The 22,203-nt window shown below is 41.0% G+C and overlaps 1 protein-coding gene and 2 long non-coding RNA genes across 5 annotated transcripts in view; 2 read left to right on the top strand and 1 right to left on the bottom strand.

Annotated features, from left to right (window-relative positions):
* Positions 1-4,588: 4,588 nt before the first annotated feature.
* Positions 4,589-22,203, bottom strand: part of Hmgn3 (high mobility group nucleosomal binding domain 3) — a 37,738-nt gene continuing 20,123 nt past the window's right edge. The window contains exons 2-7 of one of the 3 annotated variants that reach the window (XM_028756212.1): positions 15,165-15,215; positions 9,578-9,607; positions 6,824-6,874; positions 5,622-5,735; positions 5,318-5,501; positions 4,589-5,073 (exon numbers count right to left, since the gene is read on the bottom strand). In XM_028756212.1, the coding sequence (XP_028612045.1) occupies positions 5,367-5,501; positions 5,622-5,735; positions 6,824-6,874; positions 9,578-9,607; positions 15,165-15,215 (381 nt within the window). In that variant the 3' untranslated portion in view covers positions 4,589-5,073; positions 5,318-5,366. The remainder of the gene's footprint in view (positions 5,074-5,317; positions 5,502-5,621; positions 5,736-6,823; positions 6,875-9,577; positions 9,608-15,164; positions 15,216-22,203) is intronic. The other 2 variants (XM_028756213.1, XM_028756214.1) reach the window with 2 other exon arrangements.
* Positions 9,357-10,519, top strand: LOC114611475. The gene is made up of 2 exons (XR_003709836.1): positions 9,357-10,066; positions 10,409-10,519. It is a non-coding gene; the product is annotated as an uncharacterized LOC114611475 (long non-coding RNA).
* Positions 12,553-22,203, top strand: part of LOC114611476 — an 18,051-nt gene continuing 8,400 nt past the window's right edge. Inside the window, exon 1 of the long non-coding RNA XR_003709837.1 lies at positions 12,553-12,846. This is a non-coding gene — a long non-coding RNA (uncharacterized LOC114611476). The remainder of the gene's footprint in view (positions 12,847-22,203) is intronic.

The following is a 22,203-nucleotide window of genomic DNA, read 5'->3' as shown; positions in this document are numbered from 1 at the left end:
AAAAGCACTTGCAAAAGAACCAGGTTCAGTTCCCAGCACCCATCTGATATCGCACAACCATCTGTAACTCCAGCTCCAGGGACTCGTTCATCCTTTTCTGAACTCACCAGGTACCCATGTGGTATGCATACCTACATGCAGGCACAAACATTTATATACATGAAAATTAAATAAACACATCTAAAATGTCTTAAACCCATGTCTTCTGATTCTAAGTCATATGCTTTTTATAGCCTTGTGAATCATATTTTCCCGTCAACTGTAAGCCAGTGGCTATTCATACACTTAAAGTTGTGCTCACATCAGTTTCAGATTTCATCATCCCCCACAGACCCATTAGGAGTCACTGCCCAACCTGTTCTTCCCCAGCTTCTGGCAGCTAGTCTAATCTGTGTTCCTTTAGCCTCAGCATTTCACATACATGGAAACAATATGTAGCCTTTCATGTGTGTCTTCTTTAACGTGGCACAATGTTTCCAGGGTCCATTGTGTGATAGGATATTCCTCTGTACAGCTGGATATTATTATATTTTATAGTCTTTATTTTTTATTGCTTCATAAAATCAACAGACATGTGGACTGTTCCACTGGAGAGTTATTAGGAGATATTCTACTACGGAAACTCAGACATGCCCTTTCGTCTGAACACGGTTTCCGTTCTCTTCAGTTTAGACCCCGGAGTGGAACTGACGTGTGCTAACTCCATGTCGAACTCTCTGAGGAGTGACCGAATTTTCCCCCCAAAAGCCTGCAGCACTTTTACATTTCACTCAGCAGTGAATGCTCACATTTCTCCGTGCTCTCTCCTGCACTTGTTCCTTTCCTTGTTCGATTGCACTTCGGCTCAGAGTCACATTTTCCATAAGGAGTCATGATGGAGACTGTCCTGGTTAGTTTTATGTCACTTTGACACAATCGGGAGGACAGAAACAATCTGAAAGGACAGAACCTCAATTGAGAAAGTGCCTCCATAAGATCAGGCTATCGTCAAGCCTACAGGGCATTTTCTTAATCAGTGATTGACGTGAGAGTGCCCTGCACATGGTGGGTAGTGTCATCCTTGGGCTGGTGGTTGTAGGTTCTACATGAAAGCAGGCTAAACAAGCCACGAGGAGCAAGCCAAGAAGCAGCAGTCTTTGATGCCCTGTGCATCAGCTTCTGCCTCCAAGTTCCTGCCCTGTTTGAGCTCCTGTCCTGATATCCCTTTTTGATGAACAGTGACTTGTAAAGCCAAATAAACCCTTTCCTTCCCAAGTTGCTTTGGACATGGCATTTCATCACAGCAAGAAACCCTAAGTAGGACACTGACCATCCCTTCAGAAGCCTATGACTATTTGTATGTTCTAAGAAGTATCTATTTAAATCATCTTCCCATTTATAAAGTTTTTTTTAAATTTAGTGTTTTCTCATATATTACATCCTAGTTTCTCCTCCCTCCCCTTCTCCCATTCTCTCCCCCAGATTCTTGCCTCCCCTCAGAAAAGAGCAGGCCTCCCAGGGACATCAACCAAACAGTGCATGACTACCCTAAGACCAGGCACACACCATCACACCAAGGGGACAAGGCAACCCAGTAGAAGTAAAAGGGTCCCACAAAAAGGCAAGAGTCAGGACAGCCACCAGACACACTGTTAGGATTTCTACCAAAGTGGTTTTTTTTTAAATGTATCTTAGAATCTAAGATTATTACGTATCTTGGAACTAGCCCCGTACAAGATAGATAATTTGGAATGTTTTCTCCTACTCTGTGGGCTGCATTCATTTTTCTAAAGGTTTGATGTTTAGAGCCATCCAAATTATCTTTTATTTGATTTCTTGTGCTTTTGGTTTCATACCCAAGAAATCTTACCCATTTAAAGGTCAGAAACTTTGACATATAAAGATCATTTTTAAACTGGACTTTCTAAAAAGTCCCATGAGGAGTGAGAGGCATTATGCAGCTTAACGTGAGCCAGAACCTCCATTTAATGCTGGGAAAACTTGGTTTATTTTTTACTAAAGGATAGAACATGATATTAAAGAATTCATAAATCATCTCCCAAATTAATAATTTATATGCAGTGCTTATTACAGGACATTGAATATATTCTGGCTATTATTTTAATCACTATAGACTTAAAAGTCAATGTTCTGAATAAACTGTTAGAAAACAACAGTTTGGAATTCATGAATAAAGACATGATCATGCAAGTAGCTTAGCTTGAGGAGCCTTCTTTAACCCTGTTCAGCCAACTAAAGAACAGCATTTTCACATGTAGGCAGGAGAGCAAACTCTTGTGAAACTTGGGAAGGAAAAGAAATCATTTTACATCGTTTCAAATGTATACTTTATGTGAATGCACACTCAAGAGTGTTTGTTTCCCTATTGTTAAATCCTGGTATATGAGTTTCTTCATCACAGAACAAGTAACCGGGAATGTTAAGGCTGTGTGCCTCTAAAAAGGCGGCTCTAACTCCATTAGAGTCCACTGGGCAATCTCAAGGGAGAGTTCTAAGTAAGCAGTTTACCACTCATGATTGTACAAAGAATGCAATTCAATGACATCAGGTGCTGTTTGACTCAGTCATTAAAGATTCACAAGAGTTGTCCCCATTTCAACCAGATTAACGCACAAGCATCCTGCAGGGCGGGCTGTATTTTAATGACTGGTAGTGAGCAGGGAGGGGCATTCCTACATGGGGCATGTGGCCTCAGGCAATGCTTCCTTCCTATGGCACAGAGTACATGTGTCTTCAGGAGCTAGGGAATCAATCTGTGGCTCTGAAGTTGATGTATCTATTCACTCCACAATATTCATAGAAGATGTGAATGAGGGTTGAAGTTACGCACACCATTGATGATTATTATGAGGGATGGCCAACATCTCAGCAGAAAGAGAGACATAAAATGGAATATTTAGAAGTGGTTTATATGCATATTAAACATCAAAAAGTTAGAATTAAAATAGTAGAAGATAATTTCCAGTCACTAGACTGAACAAAGGGAGACGACGGCAAAGCGAAGACTCGAGGTGTTCACATGCTCATGGCAGGGTGGAAAGTAGTGTCATTTTTTGGCAAATCAAAAATGTCAAATGTATGTATTTTTTTTTATTTAAACCTTCTATGTCTAGGGTATTATTGCGTACATTGCTTAAAACCTTAGAAATAGAGCAAGAGATAGCTATCTTCAATAATACTTTACTAGCTGGATAAATTAAAACCTAGTAAAATTCCCACTTTAAAAACAACACATATAAACTATAAATGCACAGTGACTGCCTCTGAGACTCAGAATCAAGGAGAGAATAACACACATTCACTTCCCCATGTATTACTGTAGTGTCTAGTATTTTTTAAATCATCTCTATCCCCCTATAATTCTTAAAAAGTAAATTTATGGGCATCCTTGTCCAGTTCTGAATTGGACACTAGCCAGCAAAGTGCTTCAGTTGTACATTAACAGAATGTTGAACATACTTTTTGTTAAGTACCCACAGGGTAACAGATGTTTTTCCCTGAGGGGGAAGCAGCTTTCAGCACAATCCAAACCCATGAATTAAGGCACGGTTCATAATAAGAACTCAAGGAATACCAGATACGAGATTATCCTTAACAGAATGTGGTTGGGGTTAATGACAGATTTAGGACAACGACAGAAGTATAAGTACTTAGCCCAAAATGCATGCTGGAGGAGGGGCCATGTTTTGTGGACATGTACAGTCTTGAGGACCAAGAGCCACTATTTTCCATTTTACAAGATTGTTCCAGCTAAGCAGAATCCTGAGCATTCAGTTTTCTGGGGGTGGGGCTCAGATGTGGGGACCACTAACAATAAACTTCATTTTTACAATAACTGCTTTGTTCCTGACACTGCTAGGCCTTTCCACAGACAGACATTATTTAAAAAATCATAAGTCAAGGCTGGATTCTCCCCTTCCATTAAGTCGCACACTTCCATTTTTCCTCACTCTAACAACATCCTGGCCAGTGTTTCTCTTAGGCTGACACACACTGCAGCCAGCGTGGCTGTGTGGGACCAAGAGCCCTCACAGCCCTAAGGTCCTCATAGACAGGAAAGCGCTTTTATACAAATCTGACTTGGTGCTATTCTGAAAGTGGGGGACATTAAAAAAATGAGCACACACGCACGCACACACGCACGCACACACTCCCGCCGCCCTCACTATGTAGCTCTGACTGGTCTGGGACTAGCTCTGTAGACCAGGTTGACCTCAAACTCTCAGAGATCCACCTGTTCGTCAGAAGTGCTACCCTACCCAGCTTATTTTTATTTTTTTCTAGTTATGGTTTAGCAGAGCTCTGTCTTATTTTTAACAATGTTGGTATTATATTAAGGTTTATTATACACAGCAACTATTACTTACTGACCATTCATGTTACAAAGTGAGGTGGATGTAATTCCCCTACCCTAACAGTCATACATGTTTTATGAAAATGATAATGTTAAAATTCCAGAAAACTATGAGTCAGTGCTGTCTGACTTCTTGGAGATAACGTCATGGTACCAGCTGTGGATATTCCTTACATCGTCTGCATTAATCAAATGAATCACTTCTGAAATTTAGTAAAGACACAAACAGGTGGGTATTTTGCAGACAAGAAAACCTTTTTATTTTAAACCACAAATAGTCAGCAGGTGGCCACAACTATCCATACTTCATTAAAATCACATAAAACCTAGGCACAAAAGCACCACTGATTATTGCTCTAGAAAAATTGCATGAAAAATTCAAATATGCACAGTAAAAACAACACAGTATGCACAGGACTAAATTTTTAAAGCAAGGGCATGGAATGCTGAATCCATTTCACACGCAGCTCCGATATTAAATTGGTATTTACTTGACTTGAGGATGATGGAAATTTCCAAAAAAGTATCACTGTAAGAGGATAAAATGTCCATCTTCATATAGATTTTATGCCGACTAATAGAGTCCTAAAAAATTAGCATTTACAAAATACTTGGTAAAAATAGCTTTTAAAAGTTGTCCCAAGAGGTACGTGAAATCGACCCTAGTTTTCCATGACAATTCATTCTCCCTTGTTATCTATAGATTCAGTTCTCTGTGCCTGTGAATAAGAAAGAAAGAGAGAGAGAAAGAGAGAGAAAGAGGACATCTAGTTACCAGTAAAACAAGTATAAGCAAAGGCAAGTCCACCCACCAAGAAACACACTTGAGCTTTGGCCTGTTTTTGCTTCCAGGTCTACTTGGAAACACTTCAACTCTGGGTGGACAGACAAGGCAGGAATGCATTGCGGCAACACTGCAGCGCTTACTGCTTTCTGCTATTCAAACAACCACAGAAGCCTTACCTGCAGGCTCCCGTGTGCATGGTAAGAAACAGCACGCTACTCTCTGATTCTATTCACTGCAAACATGCGGAATGTCTACTGTACCCTTAACTCTCACTGTTTCAATCTGCCCCTTTACTGACAGTGTGCTGGGTGGGGGACTTCTGCAGGCTGAGACATTAACAGCTGAACGAGAGACGTGGATCTGCAGTAACATTACAGGCAATAAAGAGAGACGTTATGAGCGTGCTATCCAGAGCTGAAGGACTGAGCAATTTCTTTTAAGACACTGATTGGGTCAGTGGGAGGTGTTTGTGGAAAGTACCTCTTCAGCTTTAGAGTCACCATTTGCAGATGGTGTAGTACCTTCCTTTCCAGCTTCCTGCTTTTCTTCCTTCTTCCCCTTAGCACCTCTGCTAATCTTTGTTCCAGGTTCTTTCTAATGGATTGAAGCACAGGGAAACAGAAAAACGTGTTAGGCACACTGGGACGTTAGCAAACACCAAGGAGCCCCTGCCAGAACCCAGCCAGACACAGTGGTGGATACCATCGGGGCCTTATCGGAAAGTAGGGACCCAACTTTGCTTTTTCACCTAGGCTGCCTGCACTTCTATTCTGTGGGAAAATGGTGACTGGCACAGGTATCAATAGCTCCAGGGACATTTCTCCCATGAGTGGTTTTGCTGTGGTGAGGGCAGCCATAGAGCCTGGTAAAAGGGGAAAAGCCTGGGGAAAAACCCACCCACCAGGGGCCGTGGCTTTTCCTGTTGCTGTCCAGTATGACCAGTCATGTGAAGTTGTACATCTTTCACAACTAGAAAAGTATTTAAAATAAAGAACCAGATGAAGCAATGTTGCTAATTTTATGCATGCATCACAGTGGAAAACTGTATTCACTACCACACACAATTTCAGAGAGTTTGAGGGGTACGGCACAGGATAGTCACTGTGGCTAAATTCATGGGCAGTAATGAACTTTACTTTTCCTGCTAAAACAACATATTCCTATCTATTTCAATAGAGTAGACTGAGCTGGGGGTGACTAAGTAAAGCATTCAGAACGTGTCTCGCATGTCGGTCTAATGCTAGCTACTTGCTAGAGTAAGTGATCGTATTTTTATTGCTAGTCACAGGAATGGCCATCTACTAGCAATTATATGAGGCTGTGAGCCCACCTCTGACATCTGGTACTGGTAGCAGCAATGGGGTCCAGGGCCAGATCTAATCGCACCCGTCTACCTTGTGATTTACTATAAGTTCTGAAGGAGCTGCCAGGCTGTTCACACAAGGTTGTTTAGAGCAACTTGCTGTACTCCCTGACCAAATGGAAAACACATTCCTACTAACGTGTAAAATGGTGCCTTGCAGCTTTAAAGAAAGCCCATAATGGCGGGGGCAACGGTGTAGTCTGTACATTTTAGCCTGAGTCATTAAACAGGATCTCTCCTCAGATGATTTTAGGCACAGGATTTATAATTTATTAATTGTTTAGAAAGCCAAGGGAGGGAAGAAGGGAATACCTCTTACCTTAGCAGATGTTTTTCTTGGTTTAGGCTCCGGTTTTGGTGGAACAGGTTTCTGCAGAAATAATTTAAATTATACAAATACTGAAATGTATGCCATTAGCACTAAAAAGAAGACAAATGGGGTGAAACAGCCATAGGCTCTGACGGTGGCTCTGTTCATTTGGGGCTGGTCCTTTCGGTATCAGGTACTATTTTCGTCCCAGGTTTGCAGATGGGAAGAGAAAGCTGACTCATTAGGCTCTGGTCCAGTAGAGCTCTCCGGGGCGGGTTTAAGTTTCTCTTTCTGGTAGCTACAGAGTTCCTTTTTTCACACCATCACAGCAAAAGGAGAAACACTGGCCCTGGCTAAAGGACTTGAGTTCACTCTCAGTGGCCTTACCGACAGACTAGAAACTACGACAAATCGCAGAGTCCACCATCCATAGGTCATCAAGGATGAGGCCTGTGATGTCCCTCAAAGCCTTATCCAAATCCCTCCCCCTGACACAGATCTCAGGTTCCGTAGCCACGCCTTTTTGTTTCATCCCTTTGAAGTCAGCACAAGGTAAGAACTAACGCACAACACCGGGCTCACTTATCTCTGGAGCTTTTGATTATGAATATAAATGCAGCAATTTGTCTGGCTATTAGAGTTAAGATTCTTCTCTGTGGGTGTTTTAGGTCAAATATTTCTCTAATAAAGGTTTAAAAGGTGTACATCTGTCTGAGAACTAAAAGAATGTTTTAAAAATAGAAAACACTGTCCAGGGTATCTCCTGTGAAGAAAATGTGTGCCCCCCCCCCAGTATCTGTAAAAGATTTGGAGATCATATTCAATATAGCCTTTATGTATAAAATTTAATTGGAGACAGCTGGGTTCCAAAGGACCAGCAGTTAGAAACAAAGCCAGACATGGTGAGTCACTCCAGTAACCCCAGCACTCAGGACACTGAATCAGGAGATGGTTACCAGTTTGAGGCCAGCCTGGGCTACAGAGTGATACATGATCTCAAAAAAAAATCAAACAGGAGGGCGAGTGAGATAGCAGATAAAGGTGTTTGCTGCTAAGCCTGATAACCTGAGTTTTCTCCCTGGGGCACCCATAATGGAAAGAGAAAACTGCCTCCTGCAAGTTAGCCTCCGACTCCTTCATGCACAAGTAAATACATGTAACGACAATATTTCTTTTAAAAGGGAAAAGCAAAAGAAAAGCCCTTTCAAATGAATTAAAAAAAAAAAGTTGAGCTTGAAAATTAAGAAAATTTTTATTAGTCTTCCTCCTCCTCTAAATCTTCAGTGTGCCTTCCAAATACAGAAGCTTTCCTGGCTCCTAACTCTTTCTAGCTTTAAAATTCTTCATTGTAAGTTTTGACAGATCAGTATATGTTTCTGTGATTGTTAGCAAATTGTTTCCACTTCCATCATTTTCTGTGAGATGGACCTTTTATTCTGGTTCAGCATTCAGTGTTATCAAAATAGTACTAAGAAACTAAGATTGTGTGTGTGTGTGAGAGAGAGAGAGAGAGAGAGAGAGAGAGAGAGAGAGTGTGCTCCTCAAACACTCTCTACAAGTGGCTGGCTGGACTGGCTGGACTTGGTGCTTCCGGATTCTCTTGCCTCCGCTTTCCAGTGCTGGGATGCACAGCTACACACAGCTACACTTAGCTCTTTAGATGAGTGCTGGGCATCCGAACACAGATCTCATGCTTGCATGCATGACAAACACTTTTCCCAGTGAGCCATCTCCCCGGTTCTCAGAGGTTTAGAGTCTGGAACACTGCTGGCTTCAGATAGGCTGAGCTGGCCCCACGGGCCATCTCAGTGAAAGGGGCTCCTTACGCTGCAGGTTCGTGGAGCTCACAAAAACACTCTTTTAAATTTTGGTCTTCCTTTGACTTTCAAGGGTTATTCCCTTACTGGTTTTCTATTTGCAACATCCCTTTAGTATTTCTGGTGATTGATGCCGCTGCTCTATGAAGTCATGTGAATGAAACCCTTCCACTCGTAAGGGAACAGCCACTTGCACATACATTCAGCAGTGCCTGTAACGTTCAGTGTGGGGATGATTCACTGTCAGGGAAACTTTCCTCAGTTCTTTTTTGTTTCCTTTCAGAAGGTAGCTGGGGGCAAAATCCTCTAGTCATCCAGAGTCTGGTCTGTTACTGAATGAGGAAGAATTGAGGAGCACAAGAGCCAGAGAGCAGCACTTAAAGGTTGGCTCGTAGCTGTAGCACAGGCTCACTCTCACCTCTCCAGCTTAGCTCTATTCTAATCCCCATCCTCTCCTGGGCATGGCCTACCGAAGAAGACTCCATGAGACAAAGTAAAAGTGCCACTCTTTTAAGATGTCCCAGGCCCGGAATACAGCTAAAGCGTATGGATTACTTTACTTTAGGGTCATTCTGATCCAGGAATAAAATGCACACTAGTATGGGTTGTGGGCAGAGAATCTACACTCTGGATCCATTTCAACATTAACAGGTGTAGAATTTGGAATCAGGATTCCCTGAATGTACTTGCTCGTCTCAGGGATTTATCACTTCCAATCTGCATGGGCTTTATGTACTGGATAATGGCCCTGGCCACTGTTTCTCATGGACACAGATAATCAAGTGAATTGCTTGGCAACATGGGTCAGATTTGCTGGAAATTACGACCCCCAAGTACTTTCCAAAAGGAAAAGAAACTCAAAGAAAATCCAGGTAATTGTCCTTTTGCTTTAGACAAGGGAGTGCATATTCCTAGGAAGCTACAACAAGGGGCTCTGAGGACTTACCGCTGACAATCTGGCCGACCGTCTTGTGGGCTACAAAAGAAAGAGTAAAAAAAAAAATTGTTTTTGGTATTTATTAACATCCAGGTTAGTTGTAAAAATTCATTCTTGATATATTCTACCCTGTTGAGAGAATGAAGCATGTGACACCCATCCTCTACAAGTTAGCACCATGAAACACACCAAGTCCACCGAGCACTCCAGAGAAAGCACTGCTACAAGACACAGGTTCACCCTTCATCAAGTGGCTTCTCCCAGTTAAGAGTGCTTGGAGAAGAGAAAAGAGAGGAATCCTAGCTCCACCCTAAACCACAGTCACTTCTTTTATGATAATTTGTTGTAAGAACTCGGAATTACCTTTAAACATGGTCTCTTTAAAATGGAACCAAAACCGTAAGCTAGTAAGAGACATGTAAGTAATCACCACAGAACCAACCTGGTACCTTCCCATCTCTGCGCTGCTGGGGAACAATGACTGCAAATCTTGCACAGGTAAGAAAGATTGTTTGTTTGTTTTTGTTTTGTACTGTTTTTGTTCTTTTCAAACCCAGAACAAAGTCAACACAATTATCTACTTAAAACAGGTTCCACTAATCTCTTCATTTCAAACATTTAAAAAATCGATTAGATAGATATTGAATATAGTTGGCTTTTTATTCTTCAGAAAACCTTTTGAGGATTATATCAGTTACTAGCCAATGTCATCCTAAAGAAAACACAAAATAATACAAGCATCCAGCACATAAAGATGACACTCTTAACTATCCAGGAGAACCAACTTGTCCTGGGTGAAGGGATTTAACATCCTCAAACTAAAACCGGCTTTCTTCGCAGGTTTCACTCCATCCTTCCTGGTCCTTCTGCTCGCTTTCCCATCTCCAGTAGAACAGCAGATACTACCTTTCACATCCCAGAATAATTGCTGAATAAATGAATTTGAGCTTTTCCCTGACTCACATTGGTTTATGAAGACTCTGACTCATTATGATAATTTAAATGCTTCATATAATTTTTCATAACTGGGCCAGCAAAAATGGTCAGTGGGACCTCATGTCATAACTGAGAAGAACTGGAGAAATTCTTGAATCTGTGCCATGATCAGGCTAGGTCAGTGGACCAGGTCATACTGGAGGAAATAGTTCTTGACATTGCTATAGCAAAAGATTTTCTTGGTGAAAGTCCCAAGAGAAGCTAAACCCGTCATTCTTTAAACAGCAGAAGGAAATGAAGGGCCAGAGCAGCCATGAATAATTTTAACCCTGGGGTCTCAATGAACAATCAGAGCTGGACTTAAATCCAGCTAACAGAATAGGCAAAGAATAGGAAGTCGTCGTGCAGGTTAAGTTGTTGCCTGGGACACAGTCACCACTCAGAACAGGATGTAACAGTTAGCACACAGCTTGAGGCATGACTATGCTCAGGAAAGAAAGATGGATGAGGGATTCTCCATAAAAGACACCAAGATGCCTGCTAGGATTCTCCTGGGTGCATTTGAGCCGTCACACCCACAAGTTCCTAGGAGACAGGAGACCCAAATCCTGCGATGCCTTTTTCAGGATGGTCAACCACATTGAGTAATATTGAAAAAAAAGACAATATTGCCACTTAAGCTTTGCAAACATGTATGACCCATGGTTCCTCAACATGGATTCTGAATGGGGAAGAACAGAACGTTATCTATCCCTTGGTTACCACAGAGCTCAGGTCTGAAGCTTTTGTATGGCCTCAAAATATACTCACACTATTTAACAAGTACAGAGAAGAAAGTGACCATGTCCTCAGGGATGAGTGTCAGCCTCCTGTCCGGAGGGAAGCAAATAAACCTTATCCAAATCCTGTCCTGCTTGCCTGCTAACCCACAAGGATTCTGTTGGCTTCTCTTTGGCAGTCATTGCAGTTTCCTACCCACAGGATGGTGATCCTTTTCTATTTCAGTCCTGTCAATGCCTAGCATGGACCCTTAGTAAGTGTTGAGGCAAATGGAAGAAGCAAGCGCCAGAAAACCACAGATTATCATTTACAGAAAGGGGTCAAACGCTCTAACCATTATACATAACTGTCGATTTGCTGACCAGCAGCTGTTGGCAAAACCTTATTAAAGAGAGGTTTTTAAAAAAAGTCATGTGAAGGATTTCACAGCTGCAAACCCTTGCCTCTCCATGCCAACATTTGAACATGCATAACAGGCTTTCCAGAGGGATGGACTCAGCACAACGCTGCTCTACAGGCTTGGCCTGCAGCGGACTGATCCACAGACTTAATTTAGATTCAGGATAAGCATTCCAAAAGAAATGCTTGGGAAACTGATATGACAATAGTCTCTATAGGCTATCCAACTCAGCCAGACTCCAAAAAGTAGTTGTTTCACATAAAATCACTTTATGACTTCCTACCTAAAATTTACCAGCTCTTCTGTGTTATAAAAAAAAAAAAAGGCTTTTTAAAAAACTTCCTTTCCAGTAATCACCACACCGGATTTTCTTTTTTCCCTGAAGTGACGGCTGAGACTAACAATTCACTCAGTCAACACTGCGCTTATGCCTGCAAATGTGGACACCTTCCTGGAAAGTTAGATCCGCTTCCACAGCCTTAACATCTATAAATGATTGGACTAAATTTATGGGATATGAAACAGACTAGACTGGTATTTAGTCTCCTTTAAAACATTAAAAGCATTTGAAATATTCATTTAAGGTTCAGCCTTTACTTGGTAGAACTGGATAGGGGAGACGGCTGTTACAGAATTTCTCTTAGTTTGTTGATTAAGTGAGAAATCATAGGAAAAAGTTGTAGAAATAATGAGTCTTAGACAGAGAATGAAGGGTTTTAGGCTGCTGGGTCACTGTGGGTTATAGATACTGGAGACATTGGAAGTATACAGTAGGCATTATTGATTGACCGATGGCCTGCATCTGAAAAGCACAGGGTCTATTTCAACATCCTGGCTGCAAACGCAGTACACACATCTACCTGCTTAAAGTTCAAAGGGAGAGAAAGATCCAAGCAGAATCACTGGACTTTGCAGATTATTGCTTCAAACTTATTTTCACAAGATGCCCCTTTGCTTCTGAGCCTCAGCATGCTCTTTGAAAGCAAAGCTTAAAAGTCAAGCTGCTTTTGATTCTCAAAAACAAAACAAACAAGAAATTCAGCATGAGCGGCTTTTCCTTTTCAACACTGGAAAACAGAGACAGAAGGCCAGCCTTGGCTGGGGCAGTGGAGAAGATGAAGAATGAGGAACTGGGTCACTTGACTGAAGCCCCACACAAAAGGTGGGTGGTGAATAAGGATTGAGGATCAGGGGCCTCAGGTGTTTTCTTTGGTTCTGCTGATTACAAGTTGTAACATTTGGAGAAAATTTTATTATCTCTCTAAGAACACTTCTCCTTGAGATAAAATAGGGATCACTGTATCCACTGTCTGCTATCAAACCCAGCACGGTTCGGTTCTGACAGTCGCCATTCTCTTTAACAGCAAATATCCGATCATTTTACTTTCCTCTCTTTTCCATACTCAAATGGAGTCTTTAGGAAGGCAAAGTTTTGCTGGATTTTCACTATGGGACCCACAGGGCCTGGAACAGTGGTGGGAACATTCGTAGGTGCTCATATGTTTCTGATAAGGACTGCTTCTTGGGCAGGGGTATAGTAGCGTGGTAAAGCTGAACATGTATATACAAGGTGCTGGGTGCTTTCTCCACCACAAGGAGAGAAAGGTGGAGGTGCTTCTTAGGGTTATTGAATAGACACACATTGAAGAATGGAAATGAAAGACTCTGTAAGCGGCAGAGCGTAATGGTCATGAAATACTGTTTAGGTCATTTATTGTCCAAGTCTCCTGAAGTTCAGGGCTCTGTACAATGCCCTCCAAATACCACAGCCATAGTGGGAAATCTTCAAAAGAAGAGCTTCCTTTGTAACTGGTATCTGTTCATCCTGGCTAACATGCAATACAGCATACTGGAAAATTCAGTTTGAACTGGATTTCAGTTCACTGGGGATAGGGTGGAGATCAATCCTGTACTTCCTGCAGTTCTGAGTGTCAGTCAACAATCAAGCTGACCACTGACCTTTTACTTTCAAATGACTGTTGATGTCCTGAAGGCACATGATGAGTTTTAATCTGACTTTGGCTTGAATAACAGGTTTATTTAAAAAAAAAAGACATTGTCTACAAAATATTTTTGTTAGGAATAATATAAAAAATATGTAATAAAAAATGGTAAATAAAAACAAAACAGAAAAGCATCAAGCATGAGAATCCTTGGGCTAACTAACATACCTAAGTCATATATACAAAACTCATGTTTATTTTTTATGTGTACCCCAGCTAGTAGAATTTGCTTCTGGCACAGAATGACTGGGTACGCTTTCTGCAGTCAAACGTTTCCTCTGAGCAATGGTTTTGAGGCTTTCTGAATGATCAAGTTAAATATCAACCCGCAGAGAAAACCCCAAATGCACTGTGTGTGTGTGTGTGTGTGTGTGTCCACGTGTGTGTTACCTAAATCCAAACACATTGAGGTTATACTTCACCAACTCTTCTAAAAATTATGTCTTGCCATATTCTGCATGTCAATCAAGTTTTGGTTAGCTCTAGCATGTGTGGTGACTTGATTGTAGATTTCTGATTTCATGATTACTTCCAACAGTTCCTGACTGGCACATGACTGATGAGGGCAGGGCGTTTTGTTTTTACATTATAGCTTCTCTTAAAAATTTTCTCCGTGGCAGAATGAGTTCCGAGTACAAAGCTCATGCAGGGGTCTGGGTATCAAGATGAATTCCTCTGAATTATTAACCATAATATGAATCACCCATCAAAGGATCTGTAACTGGATATTGGTTTTGCTCTCTTGTGACTCCTCTTAGTCTATACATTTAAGTGTAAGAGCTGAAGTTTTCCACGCACTGGAAAGCTCTATGCAAAAGGGAATAGCTGTCATCTCAAACACACATCTCACTTCTGAGTTTTAAAGACATCTCCTTTGGTATCTCCAGCAAGGGTCAGACATAACCATGTCTTACAAGTTCTTAACCCTTTTCTGGGTTTCTATATTTTAACACAAAGCATCCTTAATTCATGGACTAATTGTTTATCTGAGTAACTAAAGAATTTCCCTAATTAAAAAAAAAGCTTTAATATTTTGACGTATTAGGAATCGTTTCATAGTTTTGTCTTTAGAGATGAATCCTCTTAGGTAAATACTCAGAATCATAAAAGGAATTCATAATTCATTCATTGGAGCAGAAAATTTATGAAATCAACAACCTTTCATTTTCTTGTTATAAGTAGCAGGCTCTTTTCTCCTTGATGAATTTACCTATTATCTTGCTCTCTGTCTAGAAGGAATTCTCAACACCCATTTTGACAGACAGCAAGAGCAACAGGCAGAAACACAAACAATATTGAAAAATACCTTATCAGAGTATTCAACGAAACATGCCTAAACTAAGTGGAACTGCATGCAGACTCTGACCTCTGGCTTTTAGCCACAGCAAACTCGCTTGCAATGGCACTCCTTCACATGAAGACAACATGAGACATTTCAATGCTAAGGCTTATGCAGGGATGTCAAAGGCATGCTTACCTCCTGCTTAGTTAGCTTGGTTCCATCTTTGCCCTCTGTGTTCTCAGGAGACTAGAAAGAAAACATTTCAGTGAATTGGATTTAAATTTGAAATCACATAAAAATGATTAAAATATACATGGATAATATGGATCCCAGGAACAGATAAAAACAACATAGTTTTCAGGGAAAGTAAGGTTTTTTTTTAGCATTACAATTTTATTGCCTTTTCAATGACATAACAATGGAAGGGTATAAAAGTCTACAATGAATTAATATCAACTATTATAATGACAAAAAATGAATACAGTCCTTTGGGGACTTCATCATACCCAAGATAACCATGCAATTAATATTATTTGTTTATAAAATGGTTGCACATAAGGTAGAAGCATGTTATGAAGTTTTCTTCCCCATCAGACTCAGATGCAGTTCTATGCATTGAACATTTTCATCTCCAGATTAGGGGCACTCAGTTCTAAAGCTCTTTTTGTGTGTGTGTGTTAACATCTAATTTAAATTTTATTTTATTTTGGAAAGTAAGTTTATTAAGTACATATTTCAAGAGTGTGTGTAGTGAGCATGCATGTGTGTTTGCATGCGTACTTATCCTTTGCATGCATGTATAAAAACCAGAGGTCAACAGTGGGTGTCTTCCTCTATTGCTTTCCACACTATTTTTGAGAAAGAGTCCCTCAGTGAACTCGGAGCAAGTTGATTTGTCAAGGCTGGCTACCCAACCAGCTTCTGGGATTACAGATACATGCAGCAGTTCCTGGCTCTTATGTAGGTGCTGGCGATCCAAACTCAAGTCTTCATGTTTTTACAGTAAGCACTATATTCATTCACCTGTCTCCCTAGTCCCAAGATGTATATTTTACACACACACACACACACACACCCCTTAGCTGTTTAACTGTCCTATTTTTTAAAACTGTCTATGGGTCTGTGAACATGTATGCTGGCACACAAGGAAGCCACTGAAGGCAGAGTTAATGGAGGTTTTGAAGTCACCCATAGGTCCTGACATAAATGGTGGGAATTGAACTCTGGTCCTCTGGAAGAATAGCAAGTGCTTTAACTGTTGAGCCATCTCTTCACCTCCTATCTTAGTTTTAAAACAGGAATGGGGAAAGAACTGCTGTGCACCCTTCTTTGCAATGCACATGTTCCTTAAGCAGATTTCAATGTCTGTAATGAATCTAGGGCTCATTAGGCAGTGGTGCAGACTACAGGAATCCACATCTTGTTCCTTTAGGAAGGGGGACAGTGGGATGAAGGTGCCATGGAGGGGAAGATGGAAAGAATGGGGGCAGGAAACTACCTGGGGAGGGACACAGGGCAATACAGAGGGAAAGAAGAAGGAGGGATAAACAACACAAAAGATGTTTTTAAAAAGCTACAGGGAAACATTTTGTGTAGATATTATATAAGTGTACACACACACACAGACATACACACACACAGACACACACAGACACACACACACACACACACACTCAAGTGACATTACTTGAGGCCATAATATTCCCACAAAGAGTCACAGGCTAGCAAATGAAGGTCCCAGTTACAGGCATAGGAAACCTCCCTTTGAGTTATTAGTCCAGAGAGTCCAAGTAACCCCCCCCCAAAGCCCATTGCCAATGCCCTTGTTTGCATTCTAGAACTTGAAGGTAAGATCTTATTGCTGAATAAAGCACATATTACAGGCACAGGACTGGAACTGACCCGTAACCTTCTCCCTGAGTGATGGTACTAAGGACGCTGTCAAGGGAGAAAATTATAGTCCTACCCAGCTATGACACCTAGGAACCACAATAATGACCAGCATGGCAAGATAGCCATAAAGGCTAAATAATGGCACTCATGCATACCTTGGTGGCAACCAACAGCTGCCTAATTGGATTTAATTATGCTCTGTTTAACAGGAGGGAAATCATGCCGGGTACCAGAAATCAACGGTTAACATGGTTATGTATCATATAGGAGAAAGTACTACCACTTTCAAAAATCAATGTCATCTCTAACTGTATTCTAAATACTTATCCTTTTACCCAGATAAGTGTAGGTTTCAATTCTCATAAAAGCAGCTATTCTTTGAAGCACATGGAGACCTTTATAAAAAGCCACAGCTGGTCAAAATGCACAGAATAACTGACAGTGGGGTGTTTAACCCAACGGATGCATCTACAACCACTATCCCTAAACCTCAGCGAAGCCTGTGGAAGAGAAGGCAAAAAGATTGTAAAAGCCTGAGGACCAAGATGTCTGTTATACGACAGCTTCCTCTATACATGACAAGGATGCTGAACCTGGGAAGTATTAACAACACAGGCCTAAGAAGATGACACCAGTCAACACGCCAACATGGATTGAAAGATCACACAAGGCCCTACACCCCCCTAGATGAAGAATATAGGCAACTAATGGCCGCCATAAAGTGGAGATTCATTCTTCCCCAGAGTTGAACCTTTGATAGGTTATCAAACACCTTACACAGATTGTAATGTGTTCAACACTAAACAGACTTAGTAGGTTGCACTTATATATACCTATGAATATATAATAATGAAGCCGTAAAACTGAGAGGAAACATGGAGGACACAGGGAGGGAAGAGGAAGGGATATGTATGAATCCCCAAAGAAAATAATAATAATAATTAATAATAATAATAATAATAATAATAACAATAAATAGATGCGGGATGCTCAACAAAGCTCCAGTCAAACACAGAAGCATATTTCTATTCTCTATTTGCTTTGCTTTGATCTCTAGACCATTCCTTGATATGTTTCGATAAATTTATTCTTTAGTTTTCTGCCATCAATTCCAGCATCTTTACTATACCCCTAGCATTAGCATAGCATGACAGTCAGGGCCCTGTCTCTTCCAGATAATTTGTCTCCAGATTGATACATTTCTTGAGGCAGCATTGCACATGCCTGTGACAGTTCAAACCTGGGCACCCACATTAGCGGGTCACATCTGCCTTTAATTCCAGTTCCAGAAAATCTGAAGCTCTTTTCTGACATCCCTAGGCATCTACCTTCATGTTCACAAACTCACACATAGATACGCACCCCGGGAGACATAAAGAAAAATGATGAAATCTTAAAGACAAAAAGGCTAACTAGAAAATTGAACAAATTTAGTATTTTGCACAACTACGTAAAACTACAAGGTAAAAACTATGGCCCAAATGGGTAGCCACGAGGACTGGAGCAGCATGAGAAGACACACAAATAGGGCTGGTGAGATGGCTCAGGGGTGAGGAACAATTGTCATATAACCACGACAACTGAGTGAGATTCCCTGAACCTACAGTGAAAAGAGAACCAAGTCCTGAAAGCCATTCTCTCACCTCCACACAAGCACCATGGCACACATATGTGCACGTGTACATATGCATGCACACACACAACATAAAAATATTATATAAAAACTAAAGAAAAAAACACAAAAGTATCAGACTGACATTTATCACCATGTTTGGCCTGGCACAATAAAACAACTGTATTCATGCCTCATCTGATTGAATGAGAAGAAAGCTAACAAGACCAGATAACTCACTGCTTATTGGGGGTTGCCACTGTAAATTTCTATAAGCTTCTCAAGGAACAACCTCAGAGTAGTAGTAAGATGATAATGACCCAGTACTTCTTTGTAAAAAAAAATTGCTGTATTTTTATTATACTTAATATGGCATAGTTGGAAATGGTGTGCATGTTTGATAAATAAGAATGAGCTATTTAAATTATGAAACTGGGACTAGGGAGATGATGCAGTGGTTAAGAGAACTTACTGCTCTTCCAAAGGAACTAAATTCAGTTCCCAGCACTCATGCTGGCTGGCCTGGAACCACCTGCAACTCCAGTTGCAGGGCATCCAATGCTCTCTTCTGGCATTCACAGGCACATGCATGCAGTGTGTAAATACACATTCAAGACATATAAATAATAAAATAAATCTCAAAAATAAACTATTTAACTATCAATACAGTGAGATTAAAATAGGCATATAATAAAAGAATGGAAGTGTACATAAAAAAACAATGTTCTAAAAATCTTAAGATTATAAAATAGTAAGTAAAATGTAGGAAATGCAGTCGCCTTGGGGAACAACAAAATGTTTCAAGGCAAAGGTCAAAGGGAATCCTCTCTGTCCCCTGATCTATCTGTTACACATGGCTTGTCAATCCCTTTCTCCAGAAGCTCCCTTGCCTACAAGGCCACAGTCTATTTCCCACAGTTGATTACTTATTTTCTCCTCCAAAATAGAACCTCCCCTGTCAAGAAGGGACACACAACTCTCTCTTCTGTTTTTCACCCTTGTACAGGAAGGGTAGCTTCACAGGCCGTGTGTTGTATCTGTTAGCTGAGTTCTAGATAGCAACACCTCAGCAAGTCTGAGCACAGAATGACAGTTTCTACAGGGGTCCTGGTTTTCCTATTTCCTGAGTTACAAATTCAATGCTCTGTCTGACTGGATCTGCTGTCAGGCTACTCAGTCGCCATCAATTGGGAATGCTCTTGACTTGTAAGTGAAAAACACCTAAGAGAATATGACGCTGCTTTTATAGAAAGATATATTAAATATAAACATATCCTGGTTAGTTTCGTAACATGTCAGAGATAAATGTGTTTGAAAAGAGGGTATCTCCGTTGAGAAAATGTCCCCACGAGGTTGTCCTATGCACTAGCCTGTGGAGTATTTTCACATTGATGTGATTAATGATGGATGTGTGCCCACCCCACTGTGGGCAGTGCCAACCTGGGGCAAGTCATTCTGAGTTGTATAAGAAAGCCGGCTGAGCAAGCCCTGTGGAGGAAACCAGTAGGCAGCACCTTCCATGGCTTCTGCCTTCAGTTTCTGCCTCCAGATTCCCACATGGGCCCTGATTTATTTCAGCGATGATGTGATCTGAGAGTTATAAGGTGAAATAAATCGTTTTCTCCTCAAGTTACCTTTGGTCATAGTGTTAATCACAGCAACAGGAACCCTAAGACTGTATGTATGTATGTATATATGTATTATTATTATGATTATATAAACTAAATGTTAACATTACTTTCAGTGTTCTATGCCATGGATTGGTAGCAGGTAATATCAAGACTTCAATCTTTAAACACAGATCTAATGATGTTTATATTAGATGCAACAAAAAACACTACACTAAACAGGCATGAAGAATGAATATGTTAATGTTTTCCCATGAGTAACCTGTACGACTATGGATGTGACAAACTCCAACTCGAGACAAGGCTGGTTGCTTTGGCAGTCTCTCCACAGGGGGTTATTTTATCAAGCTCAGACATTTTCCAGTTAGGAGTGCCTGATGTTTTTTCTAGGGTTCAGTGTGCTTCAGTGGCCTGAATACAGGCTGTGGGCTCAAAACTATGCCTTGAATCTTGGCTCTGAGAGTTGTGTCCAGTAACTCAGTCAGAGGCTCAACTCCACATCCATGAATGATTTACCGATGACATGTGATCTAAAGGGTCATGCTTATTACACCTATGCCAGAGGTTAGAGAAATGAGCTCAAGACGACTACAATGTTATACAATAGAAGGTATGGGTGATCGTAAGGAATCTTTTGAATTACAAGATATGAAATTGCACTCAACGGAGGTTTAAAGTTGCACACATTTCCTTATATCCAGATTCTCTGCAAGTGGTCACTATCCTGTTGCTCACAATGACCAGGTAGGTGTACTGTTTTAGGAAGGCCAGCATTACTGGATGTCTTACAGCATGCTTCACCACTGTAACTTGTCTGTGAGGCTGGGTCAAGGAAGAGGAGGGTACGGTGTGAAGGAACTGAAGCAGACTGCACTAAGGGGTCTGTGCAATAAGGATGAAGAAAGGAGACAGGATTAGATTTCCAGTAAGCTGAGGTACATTTCATAGGCTGCAAGGAACTCCAAAGCAAATCGGTTCTCGCCTCACTGCCTGGTTATATGAATCTGGTGAGGACCAAGAACACCCAAGGGTATGAGAATCATAGGCAAACAAAGGTCTCATGGATATCTATGAGGCTCCTTCAGCTCCCAGCTGCCCTAGTACTAGCAAGGAAGGTTGATGATTTGCTGGATGGTTAGGAGGTGGCCACAACAGAGGGTTTGACAGGGGTTGCTGAACTAAAAGGTCAAGGCACCAATGAGAGTTTAGCTTGTGTTAAATCACAGGCAGGGGGATCATTCGCTTCCCAATGACTGGGTAAGGACACAAACATAGGCGATAGGCACGGAAGCCAGACACTTTGTTGTATGGCTGGAGCTGAACAGCATCCCCCTCTACAAGATGAGCTGAGCAAAAGTCTGATGGCACCAGGATGTGACTCAGCTGTCTTCATCCCAGGCATTTGTTCCATGTCCTAAGAGGTTTGAAGGGATCTAAAAAGCAAACTGCACAGGAAGCTCTAATGTCTTACAGTGGGAAGGCTGACTTTTTAACTGAAGACAGACTTCCTCCATAGCTGATGTGCTATGCCCAGATAAATCACTGTACCTGTTTGCTACTGTTAGAGCCCAGGGTTACACTTTGTCAGGAGAGCAATAGTGTGCTATACGGCTACATATCAGGGCTGAAACATCTTTCTCCCCAGTACTCAGTGCTAAGGCCAGCATGAACATTTTTTCCTTCTTTGGAAATGTGTGTGATTTTTTGTTCGTCTTTGGAAATGTGTGTGTTTTTTGTTCGTTTGTTTGTTTTAGCAACTGCTTATGTAAAGATAGCATCTCTATGCTTTTGCCCCAGGCTAGCCCTGGGTTCTGTTTCCAGGAACCTTTGTGTTTCTGGAGAAGGAAAACAAATGGAGTTTGGATGGGAGAGGGATGCTTGGTTGCTCAGACAGACATAAAGACTCAAAAATAATAAAACAAATTAGATGTAGTTAACACTTATGTAGACTTGTGTACCACCCCACCAAAAAAATGAAACACTAAAAAACTTAAGGATACATTAAGTGTGATATTAAAGGATGATATGTGTGTGTGTGTGTGTGTGTGTGTGTGTATATATATATATATATATATATATATATATATATATATATATATAT

This window comes from Grammomys surdaster, unplaced genomic scaffold (assembly GCF_004785775.1).
Source record: "Grammomys surdaster isolate TR1022 unplaced genomic scaffold, NIH_TR_1.0 126113, whole genome shotgun sequence".
In the NCBI taxonomy this organism is placed as follows: domain Eukaryota; kingdom Metazoa; phylum Chordata; class Mammalia; order Rodentia; family Muridae; genus Grammomys; species Grammomys surdaster.
The sequence above is the reverse complement of the archived record's forward strand: the minus strand, read 5'-3'. Positions and strand labels throughout refer to the sequence as shown.